Raw genomic sequence first — 20,839 nt, 5'->3', positions numbered from 1 at the left:
CCTCGTTGCTTAACTAATAAACAGTCGTATTCAAAATAGCCTAAGCCCCGAGCGAATAGAAGCTTGTGTTTATATTACATCTTTCATAAGTTTTTTTTTTTTGCGTCATGTTTGCGCTCAATTTCTCAGTGCACGCTAAATTAGCTCCTTGTTAACATAATGAACAAGAAAATCGAGCACCTATGACAATTATCTAGAGTTGAATTATTTTATTTGCCTTGCAAACACTGAATAGTAGCCAAGTAAAACTGGTTAAAAATGAGTGATGTATTTCGGTTATATTTAATAGAAAGTAGAATCATCATTTTGGAAATGTCTTTATTATAGGCATTGTAATGCAGTAGTACCTTGACAGTGAATGACAAGCATCAAAGGGTAAGTCTACATCAATCTGCAGTTACAACACGGATATTTCTTTTGTTACTCCCATCATCTTCAATAGATATTCAACAAACTCAAACCAGAAACCAAATTTAAAGGGCAAGCAACTACACAGCTATAAACCAGTAAAACAAATCCATAAAAACAAAGAACATAAACAACATTCCTGTGCTTTAAAACCATACAGGCATTTGTTTTGAAGATCTATTGCAAGATTAGATACAGGCTTATTAAATGATCATATATTAGAGATCATACAGTTATATGATCACATTTACAGATACATTTAGGGTTTACAATATTATGAACACAAAACACAGGCAGACCTGGGTCAATTACAATGTCTATGTTATAAAAGAAGGGGGAAAAAAATGCCTTTGACCTCAAAATACTCCAAATGATAAGCATTTGAATACTTCCTCGTGTGAATAACTAATCTGAAATGGGAATCTCAAGATTCCTTAAACTGGCAAAGACAATTGGTAGATACTTCTGGTATTTGGCCCAGGTCTGATTTTAATGGTTGGTGTCTTAAGAAATGTGATAGAGCTACACCAGAGGCACCGCTATCAGCACATTTACAGCCTAGCTTTGGGGACAAGTGCAGCTTTACATCACTTGCAAGCATACGGAACGAATGAGGTCCTAGAGAGGTTTCAAGGATGTTAGTTAGCCAATGACATTAATTTACAAATGGTTAAAAGCCAACCCAGCCTTCAGAATGCACTAGCAAATGGAAAATACATGCTTGTATTAATCCACGTCCAGTCAGTGTCTTCACATTCATCACAACAGGACTAACCCATTGCATAAATCAATCATCTTATCTTTGAGCTTGCGTTTTTAAGAGGAATGTCTCTAAACAAAATAAATTACGAAAACACCCAAACAAATTATTGCAAAGCCAAGGAAGCCATTGTCAAAGTTACTTTATATATATGTGTAACTGGAAGGATAAGATGGACTTTAAGATGGAATCTGTTCCACACTGACACAAGTACACAGCTCAGACTTCTAGAACTGCCTAGCCTGAAACTCGTGAGAGATTTGAAAATGGTGAAAGATTACATGAACTGGAGCATGATTTAGGCTTAACTTCTCTAGATTGTGCGCATCTCAAATCTTTAAGCCAAGACTCCAGACTAAACAACTGAGACAGTCTATGTGTCAAGGAAATAAAGCCTGGCATTTCCCCCAAGTGGCCATTATTAGGTCTTTACCAGTTCTTAAAAATATTTCTAACGAGTAGTAATCAGCATGCACGGAGATCAACAGAAATAACATTTTGTATACCAGGAATGAACAGAATTTGAAACGGGTGCAGGGAGAGCGGGGCTAGTTGTACAGTAGCACACTTCAGAACCCCTCGTAGTCCTTCTTGTCCTTCTTCCCTTCTGCTTCAAATCCATCAGTGCCATCACTGTTATCGCGACGCCTCTTGCGGTTATTTCGTACGTTGAAACGCGAGTTCATCTGGGGCAGGGGATCCATACCCAGAACTTTGTGAATTTGACGGAACGCCAACAGCCTCAAAGCAAACTGTGGAGAAAGCAGCTGGTCAATGCACAACCTGAAACTATTCAAATGTACATTTACCTCTCAATTAATACAAGACCATAAAAACTGCATCCATATTTATTCAATAATTATCAAAACACATTTTTAAACTGGGGACACAGACAAATATTTGCATCATACCCGACATGTTATGCAAAACAGTCACTGTGTGCTTTACCTGAGCGCTTGATGTTATGTCCTCTCTCTGCTGCTCTTCCATGCTAGCCAGTGTATCTGTTGGATTCTTCTCACAGGGGTCTATCAATCCTGGAGCGCCTGAATTACCAGGAAAAACCAGAACCAAAGAGCATGTTAAACCAAACACCTATATTCTCAAGTTAAATTATGCAACAACATGATCGAGTCGTCAGAAAGTTAAACTAACTTAGTAATCCATTTCATTAAGGGGGCTTTCACACTGGGCACATTTTCTGCGATCCGAATCAATGCGCCCCTCTGCTAGCCTGACAATCCAGACCCACATCAAGATGTTTGGTCTGGAAACTTACAATACACAGGGCTCAATCCGAGGGGCGTGATAAACGGTTGTGTTTTAAACTCCCTCTGCACGGCGTGCACGCAATTGGATATCGCTACAACCAACCAGAGCAACGAAGGTGAAGCAGAGCTAGTTGAAAGATTAAACTGTCGCCGTATCCGGTCGGCAAAACTCAGAACACATCTTCCTTTCTTAAGAATGACTTCAGTGCCGTTCTTTTCTCAGAAAAAAGATTAACTCCAAGACCGCCCTTCGGCAGTTTCTGTGTTTATTAGAAGCACGCAAGCGCAACTCGGCCGTCATTATGTTATGCCCGCCCACCGACTCCATACACTATGTGATTGGCCCAACCAGTGTTTGGCGATTACAGCTCAGAACTGTATTGAGAGTTGCTAGACGACACTCGCGGCAGATTAGATTGGCTGCCGCTAGAGTGCGTCTAGATTTCTAGGCTACCCCTCTGCGGCATTGGTTTGGTTTCACACTCAACTGGATTCTATTGAACCCTGGTGCATTTGTGTTTGTCTTACATTATAGAAAACGCATGGCTCATGATAGAAACCAGATTGTAGAAATATATTGTTCTAATCAACTTGGTGCTATGCACAGCTGAATCAACACAGGTTTACCGTATGTGCATAGCATGAAGGCAGCTTTTTTCTGCTTACAAAAGGAAACTTTTGAGGAGACCTGCACTCACCATGCACAAATATACATACACAAGGTAAATCAACACTATCATCCATTACATGCTAGAGATCTAATTCACTCGGAGCCAGTCGAAGAAAAAACAAACAAAAAATATACAAATGTGATTCAAGTCGGTTGAGGTGTTCAACAAATCGCGATAAACGTTTTAAACAGCAGGGACTCTGAAACCAAATACTGTGACCTCTCTTTACAGGCACGATAGCAACAAGTAAGTTGTATCTCGTGTTACAGATGCACATTGCACATTGGCACAAGAGTGTAATCAGTAAATCCTTTTTTAATTCACTCATATGGAAGTTGATCTCAAGTGCACCTGTGTGCGTCAAACAGAAACAGTTTACGTTGACTCATTCAAATCTGAGGTCAGTCACTTTGACTTTCCGACGACTTTTAAAGACAAATGTGAGAGGCTGCAGTCTCCTCCATCGGCATGCAAAAAGATAATAGCCCAAACCAGACATCTCGGCTCACGAACGGTCCGAGCCGTGTGGAAAACGCATGCATGCTTGTTCAAATAGAAGAGACGCCTATTTTTCACACGCGTGTTGAAAGCGTTTCCAGGCAAAATAGAATAGGAAAAGATGTTTATATGCCATTTGACACAAATACATATTAATAAGTGACAATTTCAAAGTCTGAAGGTTAACATAAATGCAGATATAGGCCTAATTGTAATAATATAAAACAACATAATTATCAATTTTGAAATATAAAACCTGTTAATACAGAAAAAAATATTCTGTAGCCCATTTTGCCATCAATACCATATATTTAAGCTATGGTCAATAGGGTATGGCCGACATTATCTTTGCTGTATCAATAGGCAATATATTTAGATTTAACATGGAGTATAGGGCTTCCCTGTACATTAATAGCAGCAGCATCGCCGCATCAGACACGCTTCTCGTGTGCAAAGACAGAAAACACCAGGCAGACGCCCCGCGGATGACATGCAACTGATTGAACTTATTTAAGTTTCAATGTTAGTTTTAACATGAGTCTCACCAGTCTGCTTCGCTGCGCTTTGCTCATTACAGGCTTCTTCTCGTCAGAACGCCCACGTATTAAAAAAATGGTCGGTTTAATTCGGGCTCGGGCTCATAATTACAGTTAATGTGTTGGGCCGGGCTCGGACGCAATGTGCACGGGCTCGGGTAGGGTCGGGCTTGATTATTTGAGCCCGATCTAACCTATGCACTGAGGTGCCTTGATACAGCACTCTAGGAACAGCCTATTCGTTTAGAAATGTCTTTCTGTGTCTTACCCTCTCGCTTGAGGGTGTCCATGATGGCCTTCTGGACAGGGCTGGGTCGGCAGTCTTACCCATGAATGCGGTTTTGAGTAATGAACCAGGCTGGGAGTTTTTAAAAGCCTCAGGAATCTTTTGCAGGTGTTTAGAGTTAATTAGTTGATTCAGATTAATAGGTTAATAGTTTATTTAGAGAACCTTTTCATGATATGCTAATTTTTTGAGATTTGGAATTTGGGGTTTTTATGAGCTGCATGCCAAAATCATCAGTATTAAAACAATAAAAGACCTGAAATATTTCAGTTGGTGTGTAATAAATTAAACTTTCATATATTTTAGATTCTTCTCATTACATTATGGAAAATAATGAACTTTATCAGAATATGCTAATTTTTTGAGAAGGACCTGTATGATGATTGTCAGAAAAGTACAGATATTATCAGAGCGCCCTCTTACCAGACAGCAGAATGCCTGAGGAAATACATTCAAAGACTCGTCGCAGAGCATCTCCAGGGCTCATTGGTCCAGAGGCACTGCTGATGGCCTTCTCCACCAGCAACTCCATAGCCTTGGAAAAGTAAACATTAAATTAAAAGAATCTACAATATAAAACCCTTGCTCTTAAAATGGCATTTTATGGAACAGTTACTCACAAGATGAAGAGTGAGTGGATGATAAAATTATGTATGACTGAAAAGCAGCATTGTGCTTTTAAAATCTCTATAGCAACAGATATGATATGCTTGTCACTATAAAAACTGCACCATTTTAAAAACAGCTACTGTCATGTTAAAGTGTGGTCATATTTATTGTTTGGTGAATTTTTGCATGAGGATAAAAGATCATCCTCTGGAGATTTCATAAGATCAAGTTGGTCAAATGTGACCACACTATCAAGCATCTACTCCCCAACACTGTCAATGTGCAAATGGACAGGCATTTCTGTATTTACTCACCCAGCTAGGAAAGGCAGACCAGGTGGGTACTCGCTGACACAGGTCACGCAGTATTCGAATGACAATCACACATGACTGGAGTCCATTAGCCCTAGCCTTCAGTGCAGTGGAGTCAAGATTAGTTAATGCACAAGAGCAAAAGTCATACATGGCAGAGTTCAGAGAGAGGTGCAACACTACTGTTCACAATGGAAGCTTTGAAGTGGTTTAAAAACAGCGAGACCAATTGACTTTTTCAAATTAAGCTGCCATTTCCAGCAGTATTTTACCTCACTATTAGTACAAGAGTTCAAAGTTTGCAAGATTCACTTGGAATGACTCCCTGGTAATCTTGTAAACCTTGACCTCAATTGTCAAATACTTCACAAACATATACTTTCATATTACAAAAGATCAGTTTGCAAGAAAAGTTGCATAGGAACTGAAGCAGTCAAGGAAATCTGCTTTAGTTTACTGTGTTGTTGCCATTTCCGCAAATACACAGGCAAAGTAATCAGATATTCCTTTCCTCTCAATCCCTATTCCCAAGGGGAAAAAGAAAAAAATCATTAACAAAAATAAAGAAAAAAAATCACAAAAAAACAAAACAAAAACCGCTCAACATGAAAGCTCTTATCGATGATACTTTATGCAAAAGTATTCTGCAGCCTTATGGAATAATTTTTACATGCTAATTTAATATAAGACTTGTAAATAATTAACATGTATGCAAGGATGCTTATTTTTAGGATCAAATCAGCTCATATACACAAAAAAAGAATGGAAAAGATAGTACCATAAATCACCAAATTTGATACTGCATCCTTGTATCACTTTTTCTTCCCAAAAATCAACTTTGAGGTTTAAAATTTCAAAAACAAAAGACTAAGCAACTTAAATGAACAAATAAAAAGGAATACATCTCATAAGGCTACAAGAAGAAAGTAAAATGATGTTCCGAACCTGGAACCACTTAGCGTGGCGTAGGGCAGCCAGAGCGTCAAGGCATTTTTGCCTGTCCAAGACGTCCGCTGGGTCTTTCACCATACTCGAGGTTACATCTAAAAATGGATCGAATTGTCAAATGGTGGTGAGGAATGGGTGTTTGACCAGGTCAGAGAGACTGCCAAGAACACATTGCCACACATACCAGTCTGTTCCTGATCACAGATCTCTTTCAAAATGTAAAAACCTGTATATGCATTTCACCCCATATGCAGAATCTTTCAGATCTTTTCAATAACATTATGGATCAGCTACACTTGGCATTGGGTGCACTTCTCTTTTGTCTGTGATGTGGTGCTGAAGGAAACAGGATAGGGACGGATGAGTCCTGAATTAAAGGCCTTCGTCAGGGATTCAAGAGAAAATAAAAACACTAGAGAATGTGGCATATTTGAGTAGGATTTCATAATTAGAGTTGGAAATGCACACATGATTTTTCTTTTGATACTCTGCATATAGTGAGCATGACACTTATAATTACTAGCTGTATAATTCTCTTGATAAAGACCATTTGAGTTACCACTTGTCACAATGCTCTGCAATCCACCATTTGAAATTGCTGGGAATGACAATGCCTGATTTTCAAAAGCTAAAATATAGTAAACCAGTCTAGCAGAAGTCATGGTCTCAATCAGTAATTGCTACTATTTGCAGATTCACATCCAGAAACAGCCATCTTTTGTAATTTTACATCATATCACATTTTGAAACACTTCAAATTGTGCCATTTTTCCAAATACATATCTTGTTAATTCCTAGTAGAAAAAAAACCTTTGATACATTCATCCTTTGCATTTTATTAATTGTAATAAACAAAAATTGGTTGCTCTAGTTTTTTTTCTAGTATCAGATGCGTTGCACATGTGAATTTTAGAACAAGTCTAATTTGAATGTATTCAGGAAGTGTACGATTACTGCATCTCTTCCCATCTTAAAGCAGCTGACTTAACAGGAAGTTATTTTCATTTGCTATGGGCAAAACCAAATTGTGGATTCCAGTGTCTACATAAGTAAAGTTTGAGGTATTAAAATGTCATGAAAAATACTAGGATTCACTGTACTGATCCAGAAACATTGGAAAGATAAATGGGCTGCAAATCATGATGAAAAACAGGGGTACCAAGGGAAATATGTAACGTTAACAGCTGATGTGTATTTGTAGTGACTCACTACAGTAACATGGCAATGGTAGGTGTGGCAAAGTGTTTGAAGGTATTCAGGAGGGGGACCTTGGTCAAAAATCCTTCCGGAGCTGGTAGACGTAGCCTCAGATGGGAGACAATTTGCTGAAAATGCAAGGAGGCTTTGGGCTGGACTTGAAAAGCTTTGTATACATGAAGGCAGCATTGCGTGCTGGCAAGAAAATATGAAGCTCCCAGCAAGAGGATTAGGACATCACTGCATGCATACCTGTCATAATTGGGTTTGGAGAACCCCCATATCTCTATTTATACCGAAGGCTGTAAAACCCCAGGTCCAACCAAAGATTCCTCTATCAAAGCCTTCTTCCCAAAAGCTGACTGATACTCCCCTAAGGAGCAAAACATTTAATTGTGGCAAGGGCGCAAAGCCTGCATTTAAGACTTTACCAACTAATGCTCTACATTGTAAAGATATAAAAAGACAACTGGTTACTCTAATACTTGGGGAAATGTGGCATTTTGTGGTTTTTAAATGCATTTTTTTTCCTTCTGAAGGAGGAATTAAAGGAACACCTGTTTGAATGCCAAATTTTGCCATTTATCAAGCTTTATATTTGATTGCTTCTCTCAGGGGAGCACTTTCATTTTGGAACAGGGGACCTTAGAATGGTGAAGAATTTCACCACTAGACAAAAATAAGATTTGTTTCCTGTGGGGACATGGTAGGCATTCCAACTACTGCTAAGGTCAAAGTCCCATCTCAACCATTTCTCTTCAGGAACTAAATCAGGAATTAAGTTGTTTGCACAGAATACCCCTGAGCAAACTATGACCCCTGGGAAAGAAAATGTTTTTGCATAGGACACAATCCCCTCGAACACAGGAAACAAAAATGAATCTTACCCGGGACTAACTAGACTTACACAATGCAAACACTTATCATGCTTGTTTTGGGGAGAGCTTCAAGAGCACTGGAAAAGTGTTACAAAGAGAGGACCCTGAGCACCACTGCCGGCATCGGAGATGGTTGGATAAAACCTGGCAGTGTTGAACTCGGCTCTAAAGCAACTTGAAGCCACTTGAACTGGCTTCAATCCTGTTATAGTATGAACCCATTACAGACTTCAAACGAAAAAGTATAAATAAAGAGTGAAAGAGGCACTTAACCTCCACTTGCTTAACTTTCAAAGAAAAACTGTAGGTCATTTCTTCTGTACAGCCAAGCTCAAGCACATACCAGGTTTAATATTTACTTTCAATTCTATTTTTTTTTTCAAATTAAATGCTATCAAGTCCAAAAGGTGCAAACATAATTATGCCAGTATTAACATCTAGTTCCATCTCCACAGTGCCAACAGATAGGCTCTTTAGGTTGTCAAAAATCAGCATAAAAATATTAATCTGATAGGTAGTCGGTTAATGTGAGCAACGTCTTTTCCAACCTCCATCCCGGGTGTTCTCCTCTCGGATGACGGGCGAGGTAAGGGTGATGGTCACCTGCATCTTGGGCTCAGTGCAGGAAGTAAGGATAATGGCAGCCTCTTGAATGGAGCCTTTTACCTCATATTTCTCTGGCGTTACCATCTGACAAACACATGGGTTAGCAGAAAAGGTCATAACCATCTATTTGAGATCGGGCAAAACTTGGCCCACAGTAACGGATGGTAAAGTTACTCAACAAAATTTAAGCATTTGAAATAAATATTGCACTGCATTGAGTTAGTACCGTGAGCTGTTTGGGGAGATGTTCCACAATGCGTGTGAGCAGATTCTTGGTTGGCTTCTCAGAACAAAGGAGAACCAGGTTAACGTGTGTGTCACCTCGCAGAAGCAGCCCCTTGGCGAGAACGCCTACTCGCATCACTCCTTTCAGCAACCTGCAATGCCCAAGAGGTCATAAATAGCTTTAATGTTTTTTTAAAGCAGAGTAAAAAAGAAAAGAGGCCAGAGCACGGTTTCCTATAGCTCAAACAGTAGAGCATGGCGCTAGCAATGCCAAGGTCATGGGTTCAATTCCCAGGGAAAGCAAAAATTGACAAAATGTAAAATGTGTACCTTGAATGCAATGCAAGTCGCTTTGGATAAAAGCGTCTGCCAAATGCATAAAGGTAAATGTAAATGTTCTCCAACCTGTCTTTTGGAGGCTCTTTCTTTTCTTTGTCCTCTTCTTTGCCCTTTGCAGTTGTATCTTGGTCAGTAATGATGTCAGAGACAAGCTTAAGTGCTCGCTCAGTGATTGATACGATCTTCTGGATGGCCTGGAGCTCATCCTCAGAGGGGTAAATAGCTGCATGTTTGGTCATCACATAACGATCATCCGAGGAATCAGGGCGACGTGGAGGCTGCAGCAAAAACAAGATGTTATAAACAGTTGCAATGACATTTCAATAAGTAATATGCTTTCAAAAACTGATGATTCTCATTCTCAAAAGAATGATGGTATGCGACGTGATCGGATCGCATCAAACTGCTGAAATCACGTGACATTGTCAACCCGAACCATTGATCAATTCACTGATTCATGAGCTGTTTGAATCTTTATTGGAGGAACACGGAAGAGAAGACAATGCTGAATAAAGTCATAGTTTTTGATATTTTGGACCAAAATGTATTTGATGCTTCAAGAGATTATTATCAACCGACTGATGTCACATATGGACTAGTTTGATGATGTTTTTATTAGTTTTCTGGACATGGACAGTAAAGTGGGCATTGACTGCTTATGCTCTGGGACTAAAATATAAAATATCTTAAACTGTGTTCCGATGATGAACGGAGGTCTTACGGGTAAGGAGCGATATTCGGGTGAGTCATTAATGACAAATTAAATTTTTGGGTGAACTAACCCTTTAATAATAATAATAAATCTATATATCACTTTTCTGGGTACTCAAAGCACTGTACATATGGAAGGGGATTCTCCACCACCAATGTGCAGTATCCAGCTGGATGATGCGCCAGAATGCCCACCACACACCAGATGATTGGTGGAGGGGAGGCCAAGTGAAGAAGCCAATCAGTATGATCAAAATGACGAAAAATATAAGGAAAAACAAAATCCTCTGTTGTTTGCAGAAGCATTTTGCGTTAAGAGTAATCGATTCTTATCAGTTTTTGGTGATATACCCTGCAAGAATAGCCTCTTCTGTGTAATATAAACCCTCCCAGGTCTCTCTCCTTCAATAACAGCCTTTCTGAGAAGTTGTCATAGACAGCAAGCAATTTACACACTGCGAAAGCTGTCAATCGAGCGCCTATGTTTTTGTTGAATAAAGCCAGTCAATGCCTAGCCAGCATCGTTTTGATGGACATAGTAGTTTCTGTTTACAAAAAAAATTGTGCAAGATGATGCCTTTTGATTTGTTACTATTTGTTATGTCCCTGTGAGGCAACTCCCAAAGCCACCGCTACTGAAACACTGATCACTTTCCCACCACCGCATTCATCTTCATAAAATCAGTTCAGTTAGAGAACAGACACTACAATTAAAAACTGAAAGCGTTTGTTCAATATAATGTGATTTAGCCACTGAGTAAGGGTCACAAAATCAGACGGAGTAAGATTACATTCATCTTGATGAATGAGCTGAGGTAAGAGCTCATGATGAGAGCTGTGGTAAATGCGCCCGCGACAGTCGTTCTCAGCGTGTGTTTAGTTTTTAGTTCGTGCCTTTTAAAGCTCAACTTTTAATAGAATGTATTTGATTTTTTTTTTTTTTTTTTTTTTTTTTTAAATCACACACACTCTTAGTAGTAGTTCAGGACTTACCACTGGTCCTTGTGGTTGAGGAATGGGCATCCCAGGCCTCACTCCAAGAAGACCAGGAGGTCCAGGTGGACCCTGTGGGTAACCTCCATCAGGCATTCTGCGCCTATCATCCCAGTGGTGCTCTTCCTCCATACGCCGCCAATACATGTCTTCTTCATAGCGCCTGAGAGCAATCACTATGTTTAGGATCTCTTACTCAAAATGCTCAAATGTAGATACTGAAATACTGCAGGAGGGGGAAGGAAAAAAAAAGAAAAGTGTCACACCTCATCTCCATCCTCCAGCGCTCCTCTTCTTCACGTCTTCTCCAATACTCTTCTTTTTGCATCTGCTTCCTCATCTTTTCCTCTTGGATCTTCCTGGCTCGGATGCTAGGTTTCACTTCCACCTGAAGATCTGGGTTAACCTTTTTCTACAATGGTGAAATATACAATTATAGCTACATTGACATATCACAACCATTTTGATTTTTCTGCATTAATCATGGGAGAGAAATAAATATAACCTGCAAACTAAACCCACTGATCACCCACTAACCTTATACTGCAGTCGATGTCTCCTTCCTTTCAAATGCATTTCCTTGGCATTTGGGTCATTAAAACTGCATTCACACAGTTTGCAGTGGAACCGGATAACCTTTCCTTCATCATTCCTTACCTTAAAAAAAACAACAACAAAAAAACAAAGGTGAACACCGTTATATCCACTTGGACTCATAACTTAATTTTATAATAAGAATGATTTCCTTCTATATGAAAATTAAAGCAATTTAAAGAAAGGTTCCTGATACCTCTTCTACATAGTCATGTCCAACAGGCTGAACATCACTCTGCAGGGCTGCAAGTGCTGACTGAGGTGACAGAGGGTCAGTGATTTCATTCTTTCCATCCGGTGGTGGTGCAGACACAGCAGACTGTGACGTTTTAGCTGCCTCAACCTTGGATTCATCATTTTTAACAGCAGTGGTCTGTAATTTGTTTCCACCTGTTTTGGTCAAGCAAAGCAAATATAATATATGATTTTCCCTCCAAAGGATTGGTCAAAGAACAAATAACATTAGGTTCAAGACATACCAACAAAGTTGATCTTGGGTGTGTTAACCTTCTTGACAGAGGAGCTGTTGACCGAGACACTGTTGGGCACTGGACTCTTGCCCTGTGAACCTGAAGCCATATTGTTGATGCCAGATTTTAAGTAAGAAACAGAGGATGCTGAGAGGTTGGATGATGTATTTGTGGAGCTGTTGACGTTGGAGCTGGCAGTCTTATTAGGAGCTGCTGTACTGGAGGTGGAGGACTGGGAAACAACACTGGGCTCAGTGGATGGTATTGGCTTCCCTAGTTTGGTATGCAATTTCACAACCTATAGGAACAGAATACAATTAGATATGAGGCAGATTTAAGTACGCTTGTACCAATGCACCATTATTCCCCTTTAAAAAAAAAAAAAAATTGCATTGCAAATTGTAAATGATAGACTCCCTAAAAAGGTCCTCTCTTCAACAGAAAGCCCGAATCATATGAATTCAAAAACTGTTCCGCTTAAAAAAAAAAAAAAAAAAAAAAAAAAAAAAACAGATGAGAAAGCGAGTCATGTACCTTCTGGTGTTTGGCTCCTCTGATGTGTGCAGCGTAGGCATCTGCCCCAGTACAGGAGACATCACAGAGCTCACAGCGTAGCTGATTCTGTGTGCCGCGGGCAGAACTCCCACCTCCACAGCTGCTACTGCTGCTCTGTGATACTTTCAGTGCAGCTTCTTTCTTTTTATGTTTCTGACCCTCCAGATGCTCCTTATAGGTCTGAAAAGTAGGCGATAAGACACAAGTGCCACAATTCATGCATCGGACCAATTGTTATGATTATCAGGAAAAAAGTATTTGTATAATGTATGGGCAACCAGTAGGGCTATACATCTTCCACAATGCAGAAAATGGTCAAAATTGCAGAAACTAGTCTGAAAAACGGAAGTTACAGTTCATCCATGCAAATAAACATATATTGTAATTTTTGGAAGAATAAATCAAAAGAAGGGCTGAATACTTAAACTGCCATAGTGGACTACTAGGGTTTGAAATATTAAAGCGCAAAAAACAAAAAAAAAAGACTGTGAATGTACATACAGTACATGCTAAACAGTTATGGCTTTCTCAGTGTCTGCCACCTGACTACATGACATGAACTTCACCTCCAGAGTTCATTTCACTGCACCCTTTCATTTGATCCTCATATATACACAATCAGATAAAGAAAGGCTCTTGAGAAAGGCTTTCATGGGAAGCCATCAAAATAAAAGTTCAGTTTAACTTGAAAATGACAAAAATATGAAGTGTAGTTCTCTTTTCTTTTTTTCAGCATTTACACGATACACAAGCAGCAAAAAATTAGTTAATTAACTATAATAAAATACCTGTGGTCCAGCACAACTGATCTTGCATACGTCACAATAGTGTATCTGTGGTGGTTTAGGGGGCTGTTTTGGCTTGAGTGTTTTGTTCTGGAAGGGAGCTTTCTTTGTAAAAGTGCTGCCGGTCCATGCGGCAGTGGCTGCTGCAGCGACAGCTGCCTGTTTCTGCTGCTGTTGCTGCTGTTGATAGTAGGAGGAGGCAGCCGAATACACAGCAGCTTCATAGCCAGAATATGATGTTCCTGAATATACAAAGAGGAGCAATTATTGGCCACAGCACAAGTGGAGACTGACAGAATTGCAATGTAATTTTGAACTATAAACCCAAAGCCAATGGCTCAACTGGTAATGCATGACAATACCAATACCAAGTTCATGGGTTTGGGGTTTTGATACAGTATTAAAACATGTGGATGGTTTAAGGTGGGGAAGCCTACTAAAAAATTAAGCTAGATTTAAAGCTAAAATTATATAACTGGAGAGCAAGTTTCATGAAAAATAATTCTGCTCTTAAAGTTTAGAGCATTAAGCAATCATGCATTGGGCTAAACTCAAACTTTAAATAAAAGTTTAGTGCCTCCAGGTCTCAGTGTACATTTCACAATACAAGATCAAAAATGTTGACCGCTTCTTGAAATTCAACTAAGGAAATCCTCAGGTTTTGGAAATAGAAGCAAACTTACCAGAGTATGTGACTGCATTGGTGCTGTAGGTCGGACTCTGAGAATACGATGGGACAACAGAGGCAGCCGCAGCTGCGACCGGCTGTACAGCAGAGGACACTGGGTAAATTGAGAAGGTTGAGGTGGCAGGGCTGGGGGTGGCTGGCTTTATGGTTGTAACCTGACGCGTTTGCTGGGTCTGGGTGTATGGAGTGGCGCCTTGGCTGTATCCAGTTTTAGGTGCTACAGGGAGTAAAACAAAGTTGTACAGGATATTTTACAACATAGACAACGAAGAAGACTATTGATTTCATTCTGTGCCCTCAGATAGCACAGGTAACTTTTTTATTTAATTAAATAACATTTAATAAAATAAAATGCTAAAGCTTTTATGGCACACTTATTTATGGTTAACACTATATCAGTAGCAATGGCTATATTCATGGCAGTCAACAGCTTTTTTGTTTGTTCAAAAAATCATTATAATTTAAATACAATAATTTATACATTTGGAAATAAACTGATACTAGATCATTTTACAGTGTACAAAAGTTGTAAAAAACAGAACTATGAAAGGAAAAAAAACTGAACAATTACTACATACTTTTTCTATTAAAATGCAACGGTGTGTCCAGCATACCTGTCTGATAGTAGGATTCGGCAACAGTCTGTTGTGGCTGGGCTGCTGCAGCGGCCACTGCTGGTGTAGCCACAGGTTGCTGGTAGTATTGTTTACTGTCATATGCTAGAGCCGGAGCCGTGGACCGCACATATGAATAGGAGTCCTGCAACAGTAAAGGGAAGTGGATGCATTTTTAAAAGTCATGATCATTAAGGCTGTATTTATGCATTTGATCATAAATAAACAAACATACTTATACGTACAACAATACAAACATATACTAATACATGCAAAAACACACAGACGGATAAATATTAGCATAGTATATTAATATAGAAGTAGAACACTGGCACTATGTCATATTCTCGCACATGCATCTTGGTGCTTCGTGAGTTCATGCCCAGACAGAAGACAAGAATTTGTTGAATAAAGTAGTTATTTTGATTTTTTTTGTGTGTGCAAAAAACTAATTCTCGTCGCTTCATAAAATTATTGTGGAACCACTGTAGGGAGATGGACTTTAACAACGTCTTTAAAGCCTTTTATGGGTCATGAAGGATAAAATGTCATTGCTGCCAATGGAGGCCTTTCTGAGCCACCGGATTTCAACAAAAATCATCTTCATTTGTGTTCAGAAGATTAACAAAGGTCTTACAGGTGTCAAACAACATGAGGGTAAGTAATGACAATTTTCATTTTGGGTGAACCAACCCTTTAAAATAGCCGTCTTCCGTTTTAATATATTTTAAAACATTTTATTCCAGTGACGAAAAATCTGAATTTTTAGCAACCATTACTCAAGTTTTCAGTATCAACAGTTGTGCTGCTCAATATTGTGAAAATGAAACGTTTTTAGGATTCTTTGGTGAATGGGATGTTCATAGGAGAGCAATTTTTCAAAAAGTCTTAAGTCAATTTAATGCAGCTTTTCCAAATAAAACTCTCTCTATTAGATTTATAGGGTACTAGAATTAAAAGTAAAAAGCAAGTTTGCTCCTTTCTCTTACCTGATAGTTTTGCGAAGTGACAGGAGGTGGTGGTGGGGGTACCTCCTGCTGTCTCTGTGCATACCCGTAATCCGTGGCAGCATGGGCTGGCTGGTATCCTGCGTAAGCAGCAGCAGTAGCTGCAGCAGCTACAGCGACTGGTGCAGGCCTAGCAACAGCAACTGTGGCGGCTGTAGGGGCATATGCTGCCGCCACAGTGTGCGCCGCCACCGGTGCTTGATGCACAGTATAGCTGGCCACTGTAGTGGGGTGGGTGTATGCTACCCCAGCGGCCGGCTGCTGACTGCAGAGAAGAGGACCAGAATGATAAACACTGACAGCTTACCCTTGCTTATAGTCTGTCAACCTGCCAATAATGTCTGTGCTGAACTGAAGCAGTTTCAATTACTTAACATAAAATTAATAATATTATTAATTGGCATTTTTCAATTAACATCTAGAAGATATAGGGGTAGCTGACAAAATACTTCTGAAGTTCAAGAGATCTAAAATGCACTTCAAAATCATGCAAACACTACAAAAACAATATTGCTAAGTTTTATATGCAGAAAAAAAAACTATGGAGTAATTTAACTAAACTTAAATAATTTGATAGATGAGGAGATTAAATGTGAAAAGGCAAGATCAGTCTGCCTTTACAACCTTATTGTGATCATAACTGTGCGTTCATAAACTAGAAAGCACGTAAAAACAGTTGTCAAAATCTTAGTGGTGATGTTTTAGTCTAGCCACCGTGTAGTCCATTTCCAGCCCACCTTTAGCCTTTTACTTCCAGTAACTGTATTTAGGCTTTAAAATTCATAAAAGTTGTGTTCATCTGTAAAAATTATCTTAAGGGACAAAACATAAATATTATAAACTTTTGTTTATCACAGAGCTTGTTTTTTGCAATAATACAAAAGCCTATTGGTTTTTAATTAAGGGTAAACAGAGTGATGCCAAATGCCGATCGGCCTACAAAGTGACGTCATTTCTGCACCACTATTATCCTGGAGATAAATTCATAATAGCCTTTTCTGATTGATGGGATTTTTAATGCACCAAAACACATTGTCTTTACAGAGAAGATTTGTAGAAAATCAAATCAGAGATGGCTTATATTTAGTGCAGCATTTTCTTGATAAAAATGCAAAGATGATGTCAGAATCTGAATACAAATTCTCTTATTCTAATAGTCAATTGGTCTTAAAAAAATCTAGACCTTAAAGACACTATACAGCAAAGGTATCAAATCTATTTAAAAAAAGATGCACTTTTAGCAACTGGGCCAACATATAGAGGAGCTGAATTAATTAATCTCAAGTCCAGCCACTATCCATCCATGTAGAAACTGTAAACATTTCCAAAATGTCATGCCAAACTCAATGTAATAGCAAAGACCAAGGCCTTGGAAAACTGGTTTAGAAATAAAATCCAGCTTGTTAGAAATAAATCACTGCTATTTGTACGAATTGGAGGCACGTTATTTCAAAACATGGCACGAAGACAAAACAATTAAATAGGAATAGTAGCATTATTTCAAAAACAATTAACAAAAAAAAACCGTCAAGTTGTCTAGGCCAAACAAACCCATTAAAAAGTGGATCAGGAGTGACATTCAAGGAGTCCTTGAGGAGCAAGACATCGCCCTTCGAAAAGCTCACACACAACACGTGTCAATTATTCGTCTAGATTTAGCGTTTAGTTATTTTACAACGACGACCAATTGTCAGGACAGTTTTTAACTCCTTGTTGCGCTAATATAAAGCCGGTTTTTGAGCTTTCTTGAAAGCGTTACCCAACACTTGTGTAAAGAGGCTCGTTGAGCTAGACGGACATGCGCAGAGCGGCTCTAGTGCAGAGCTGGAGGAGAGATGACAGCTGCAGTTTGCAGCTCGCGCTCGCACTTGGTTCACTTTACTTTGGCTGCTCGGACTAATTTCTCAGTTTATCCAAACAGGCGTATGCCAGAATGTCTTAACAACAGTGTTAATATCCAAACAAAACACGAAAACTTCGCGTTTTGCGGATAAAAACAGTTATACTTGCAGAGATGGGATAGGAGTTGTGTCTGTTCATGGGGCAAACGGGTCTAAGTTTACGTAAACAAGCATTTTTTTAAACCTTGGTCATTCGTTTCAAACCAAAATGTTACATTTATAACAAATGTAGAGTTATCAAAACACACCGCTTTACATTTTGAAACAGATGTTTATATAAAAAATAAATATACTTAAAATTATATAACGGCATAACCTCTTATTTGTAGTTTATCCAATAATTACATTTTCCATATTGTTGCCCGCCTCGGCAGAATAATACATTGAAATACCGCTCCCTATATATATAAAAAAATAAAATAAAAATTACTATATTTAAACGTATGTATATAAAATGTTAGTGATAATGCATACATTTCTCTCCAGTCGTTTATTTTGAGGCATTAAGCACAGCCAATCGGCTCCCTCCTCTACCCCCACCCAAACCCAGCAACAAAGGCCAAATCCCACCATTACTGTACCACCATCATCAGCGCAATCCCCATTAAACATCGTGGCCCTTACCTGTACTGGGCCGCAGCACCATGGGTAAATCCAAAGTAGTTGCCGGTGGCCATTTTGGCATCTTCACCAAGCCGGCTGGGCACTGAAAAAAAAGACAGATTCGTGGAGGGTAAACGATTGTGTGAAATGGCAACCATGATGAAGAGCCGTATCATGCGGAGGAAGAAGCACGTAGGAAACTACGACGACATAAAGCCGACGATCCCCGCATAACCTTAACAGAATCCCAAACACATCGTCTCTCCGTTTGAAACGCACACTGATATCTCAGTGTGCTTTTAAAACCCCAATTTTACTCACCATAGGTGAAGGAGACTACTGGACATATGGGAATCATTGGTTTCCTATTCTCTAACGAACTCTGACTCGTAACCCTGCCTTTTTATATGAGAAGGTCGTACCAGGATATAGTGCTTACCGCTCATGCGCGTTGGGCGTTGCGAGAGATGGGAAGTGTAGTTTTTCTCAAATCCAATTTCAAGGTCGTTACTCGTTAACCAAAACATCTATTTTGATTCGGAAGTGGCAGGAAGCAAACGAAAATAAATATAAGAAACAAACTGAAATACTTAATAAGCTGAGTAAAATTCTAAATAATTTGCTGTAGGCCTATTAATTGGATAAATTATTTTATTTTTTTAATGCACCAAATAGCCTATTAACTGCTATTTTGATGTTATTTTGATGAATCTTAATGACTCGATTCTTTTGAATCTGTAAACCTGCAGAAATAAATAAGTGAACAAGTTTTTTAACATGTATTTGTTTCTACAGGTTACATTCCTATTTTGTCTTATTGTTATGAGTGAGTGTGAATTGTTTCATTCACTCAACCAGTTGTTTTGGTTGAGTTAATGAGTTGAGTCAAGAATTAATAAGTTGATAAAATGTCTATGTACAAAAATTGAAAATTGCACTGCATACATGATACGAAGGTATAGCCGGCAAAAAAGGCAATATTTGAAAATAAACAAAGACCGGTAGGCCAAGATAGACATTGAGGGTCTAGGAATTGTCACACCTTTAGTACAGTGGGGGAAGTTGTCAACTTCTGATTGGTCAGTTTGAATGTCCCATTTTGGGTCTCAGTGTGGTCAAGTTAAGGATAAAAGAAGATTGAACTGCTACTCTTGTCGTGGCAAATTCTAAGTTCTTGATTGTCTCCGGTGCTTTAAAGAAAATCTCTCAGAGTCGAAGTTCCAGGTCTCAGAAGAAATTAACTTTATTGTATGAACAACAAAGTGAGATGCCAGCTGAACATCTGACCATCTCTTCCTCAGTTCACACTTTTATACAGTTCTAGCTCAAGGTTTCATGGGAGGTGCATTACTCCCCATACTTTTTGCAACAGTTGCTCTATTCATAAACTTATCTAGTCTTCTTTGTAATGGTGGCCGACTGCCAAGTTTCTCTTTCTCATCCATTAGGCACCATTCTTTTTACAGTCACCTCCTGGTTTTTTTCCACAATTATATATAAACAATTTATCATATTTGTCTGTGGGCCTTCCCCGCCTTCCCAGTACATGACAGTTTCCCAGCGCTTCTCACCCATTTTCCCTTACAACTAATGTAACATCTCCTGTTTCTCACGCTTGGATGTTTTTTACAAGCGGCAGACCATGGTTTCTTGGTGCCCAGCTAAGGCCAGCTTATACTGCAGCTAAGGCCTAATGAAAATGAATTTCTTCTACACTCTCAGCTCTTCTTTTCCTCACACTTCTTTTTTTCTCTGTTCTTTCATGGCATTTTCTCTCTTCTCTTTTCTAAAGCCCCTCCCTCTCTCTCTCTCTCTCTCTCTCTCTCTCTCTCTCTCTCTCTCTCTCTCTCTCTCTCTCTCTCTCTCTCTCTCTCTCTCTCTCTCAGGTAACATTCTACTATGCTTGGTACAAATAACGGTATAAGTTTGTTTCTTCTCATATATCTATCTATTTGGTAATTATTTTAAGTGTATATTATTTAACCCAATATTATTTCAATTACAAATTGATTTGTCACACTATTAATGCTCTCCTATTTGCTAATAACTTATTAACACTTTCGTTGGTATAAGTAGGCTACCAGTGGGTGGTTATAGACAAGAAATGCAATTCAACCATCTTACTGATAACTTTAAAAAAATAATTTGGCAACCCTGTAGCCTGAACCTTACATCTGTAATCTCATGAGCGACAGAGTCTCCCACCCTAACACGCCAGAGAAGAGATGCTGTATGTGTTCAGGAAAAGTCTCTTTAAAGCAAGTAATTTCACTTGAAATCACCAATGAAATCACCAATAAAATCTGACAACAACTGTATCATAAATCTGGTTTCTTATACTCAAATAGTTAAAAAGCTATGCGCCCTTGATGCGC

The 20,839-nt window shown here is 39.0% G+C and overlaps 1 protein-coding gene across 2 annotated transcripts; it reads right to left on the bottom strand.

Annotated features, from left to right (window-relative positions):
* Positions 1-301: 301 nt before the first annotated feature.
* On the bottom strand, positions 302-18,915 carry zfr (zinc finger RNA binding protein). 2 transcript variants are annotated; one of them, XM_067438399.1, is made up of 20 exons: positions 18,786-18,915; positions 18,486-18,567; positions 15,943-16,225; positions 14,954-15,098; positions 14,335-14,556; positions 13,655-13,893; positions 12,846-13,046; positions 12,321-12,609; positions 12,038-12,231; positions 11,785-11,904; positions 11,514-11,659; positions 11,248-11,410; positions 9,610-9,821; positions 9,206-9,356; positions 8,922-9,063; positions 6,296-6,393; positions 5,354-5,449; positions 4,854-4,965; positions 2,117-2,214; positions 302-1,920 (listed from the first exon to the last, which is right to left on the bottom strand). In XM_067438399.1, the coding sequence occupies exons 1-20, from the start codon at positions 18,820-18,822 to the stop codon at positions 1,738-1,740; spliced, it is 3,213 nt and encodes a 1,070-aa protein (XP_067294500.1). In that variant the 5' UTR covers positions 18,823-18,915; the 3' UTR covers positions 302-1,737. The 2 variants fall into 2 exon arrangements, 1 of the variants encoding a protein (XP_067294500.1); XR_010904357.1 differs by lacking the exons at positions 302-1,920; positions 2,117-2,214; positions 6,296-6,393 and having other exon boundaries at positions 4,947-4,965.
* Between the last annotated feature and the right edge of the window lie 1,924 nt (positions 18,916-20,839).

The sequence above is a fragment of the Pseudorasbora parva genome, chromosome 3 (assembly GCF_024679245.1).
Source record: "Pseudorasbora parva isolate DD20220531a chromosome 3, ASM2467924v1, whole genome shotgun sequence".
Classification (NCBI taxonomy): Eukaryota; Metazoa; Chordata; class Actinopteri; order Cypriniformes; family Gobionidae; genus Pseudorasbora; species Pseudorasbora parva.
This window is presented reverse-complemented; position numbering and strand designations above follow the sequence as displayed.